We start from the raw sequence: 2,743 nt of genomic DNA on the forward strand, positions 1-2,743 counted from the left end.
TGTAACATGGAAGATGCACTACTCCATATTGTAGCTTCACACAAGAGCACAAACTGTGTAGCCAGCCGTACGCGATAACGTTTGTTGACAAATGATGCGCCGTCGGTACTGCTGCATCGAGCTGAGATCCAAAGTACTAAAAATAATACTAATAATAGTGCAGTTTAGGGATCTGTATATCCATCAGCACGCTTCGGCGACACAGAAAAGAAGTAATCTCAATTACTGCACTAGCTTGGTTAAGCACGCTGTGCAGTCAAGTTAGCTTGCACCTGTGTACGGAACCGGAAAAAATCCAGAACGTAACTGTGAAGAACCCAGCTCATCTCACTCATGGGCCGATGGGCCACACCGGCGCTCGCCGACACATTGTGCTCCACCACGACGCGGCTTCAGTCCTGCTGTGTTCTGTTCTGCGTTCTCGTTCAGCTGAGCTCGGGCTGAGCTAAGCTGCCATGGCAGCTAGCATCATCCAACTCGTATCTATCTACCCGTCCCAACTATCATCTGCCACCTTTAATTCGCGCTGCCCGTAGACACGATGGACGAGTGTGCATGCCATGTGCCGCGGCCCAACATGGCACGTTCCCTACCTCCTCCGCGCTCACACACAAACCCATCGTCCATCGACCTCGTTGCTCGCTTAGCTTAGCAGCGTGTAATGTACCCGATCTGGCCTATAAATAGGGCTACCGCACCACGGCCACCTCCCCACTCCAGCACAGGAACAAAACATCACTGCGCACTCCCACACTGCACACTCCCACACTGCACACTCGCCAGATCCACACTCCACTCGCCGCGGCATGGGCACGCTCTCCTCCCTCGCCGTTCTCGCGGCGCTCCTCTCCTTCGTGGCTGTCGGTGGCGCCGTCGATGGCTCCGTGGAGTTCGACACCAGCACCGACCTGGCCACCTCCGGTGCCGGCGCCGACTGGAACGCCAGCGACGCCACCAAGTACTGGGGCCCCTGGACGCCGGCGAGGGCGACCTGGTACGGCCAGCCCGAAGGCGCCGGCCCCGACGACAACGGTGAGGAACCCGCATTCCTCCACTCACTCTCTCAGCTCAAGAATGAATATATGGATCTGCCTGTTCTTGCGCGAGCAATGCCGCTCACTCTGCTTCATCTTCTTTCCTGCAGGCGGCGCCTGCGGCTTCAAGCACGTGAACAGATACCCGTTCATGTCCATGGGCTCCTGCGGCAACCAGCCGCTCTTCAAGGACGGCAAGGGATGCGGCTCATGCTACAAGGTAAAGAGAAAATTCTCCAGCACAGAGTAACAACAGTCTGTAATAGAGAGTAACACTCTGCTATACTAGTAGTTACTGTCAAACTAGTCCGTTACAATTGATCGACCGATCTGCAGCGTCTGCAGCCAGGGCCCCACACGCGCAGGTCGCTTTCCGTGGCACTGTGCGGCGGAGTAGCTAGTGCCGTTGCAGCAGCTGTAGCGCATTAATTAACTGATTGATTGACGCCCAATCACAGAGCTCTCTCTTGCTGGCTGGCTGCAGGTTGAAGATGAAGCTGACGTTTCTTTGGTTGTGTTCCGCAGATCAGATGCAGGAAGGACCAGTCGTGCTCCGGGCGGACGGAGACGGTGATCATCACGGACATGAACTACTACCCGGTGGCGCCCTTCCACTTCGACCTCAGCGGCACCGCCTTCGGCCGGCTCGCCAAGCCAGGGCTCAACGACAAGCTCCGCCACTCAGGCATCATCGACATCGAGTTCACCAGGTAATTAGAGCTAATCTGTACCGTTTCGCCAGCGTGGCTACTCTAATTCTTCCTTGAATTTTCCGTCGGCCGGTCAGTGAAAAGTGAAAAAAAGAAAAGCTGATCCACCCAACCGCCCACATTACTGCGGGCCGACCGGGCACGGGCGCCGCACACACTCCCCTCTGCGCGCATGCATGTGCATGTGCAGCAGCTGAGCTTCGCTTTATTGCTCGGACCCAACGCACCTCCTTTTTGCAGCACGGCATATGCGCGCCCTGCCAATGCCATGCGCCACCGGCCAACCACATCCCCTCTCTCTCTCAACCAAGCTGGGCCCTCCTCAACGGAAAAATAAAATTATATTCCACGCCAAGATCGAGCAAAGCAGCAACGTCTCTTTTTCTAATCACAATTCAAGTAAATCTAGCTGAAACAATTCTGATTGCCGTGTTGTGCGCAGGGTGCCGTGCGAGTTCCCGGGGCTCAAGATCGGCTTCCACGTGGAGGAGTACTCCAACCCCGTCTACTTCGCCGTGCTGGTGGAGTACGAGGACGGCGACGGCGACGTGGTGCAGGTCGACCTCATGGAGTCGCGGGGGCCCGGCGGCGGGCGGTGGACGCGGATGCGCGAGTCGTGGGGATCCATCTGGCGCCTCGACTCCAACCACAGGCTCCAGGCGCCATTCTCCATCCGCATCCGCAACGAGTCCGGCAAGACGCTCGTCGCCAACAAGGTCATCCCGGCCAACTGGAGGCCCAACACCTTCTACCGCTCCTTCGTCCAGTACAGCTAGCCGCTTCGTCGGCCAGCCGGCGGCGACGGTGGATGCTCGCTCGGAGTATACTACTAGTAGTAATGGCGTTGCGTTGAGTAACTGTATCGTGCTTGGTGGTGTGTGTCGGTGCGTCTTTCTAGGTGAGGCCTCGTCTCTCTCGGGAGACTCTCCGGAGTTTGATTGGGTGCGCGTCCATGGAGCTCGGTCTGTCTCCATGGAAGCGATGGATCGTGTATTGGGG

General features: G+C 57.2%; 1 protein-coding gene across 1 annotated transcript; it reads left to right on the forward strand.

Moving 5' to 3' along the window:
- The first annotated feature begins 806 nt into the window (after nt 1-806).
- Nucleotides 807-2,539, forward strand: LOC124650163 (expansin-B4-like). The gene is made up of 4 exons (XM_047189716.1): nt 807-1,032; nt 1,145-1,254; nt 1,560-1,744; nt 2,187-2,539. Exons 1-4 carry the CDS (start codon nt 807-809, stop codon nt 2,518-2,520), a joined length of 855 nt encoding a protein of 284 aa, XP_047045672.1. The 3' UTR covers nt 2,521-2,539.
- The last annotated feature ends 204 nt before the right edge of the window (nt 2,540-2,743 follow it).

Source organism: Lolium rigidum, chromosome 4 (genome assembly GCF_022539505.1).
Source record: "Lolium rigidum isolate FL_2022 chromosome 4, APGP_CSIRO_Lrig_0.1, whole genome shotgun sequence".
Taxonomy (NCBI): Eukaryota; Viridiplantae; Streptophyta; class Magnoliopsida; order Poales; family Poaceae; genus Lolium; species Lolium rigidum.

What these genes read in the sequence shown, in the direction of transcription:
- LOC124650163 (XM_047189716.1), top strand. Translation starts at nt 807, where the DNA reads ATGGGCACGCTCTCCTCCCTCGCCGTTCTCGCGGCGCTCCTCTCCTTC. An exon ending in CGCCGGCCCCGACGACAACG is followed by an intron (nt 1,033 to 1,144) that starts GTGAGGAACCCG and finishes TCTTTCCTGCAG; the next exon opens with GCGGCGCCTGCGGCTTCAAG. An exon ending in GATGCGGCTCATGCTACAAG is followed by an intron (nt 1,255 to 1,559) that starts GTAAAGAGAAAA and finishes TGTGTTCCGCAG; the next exon opens with ATCAGATGCAGGAAGGACCA.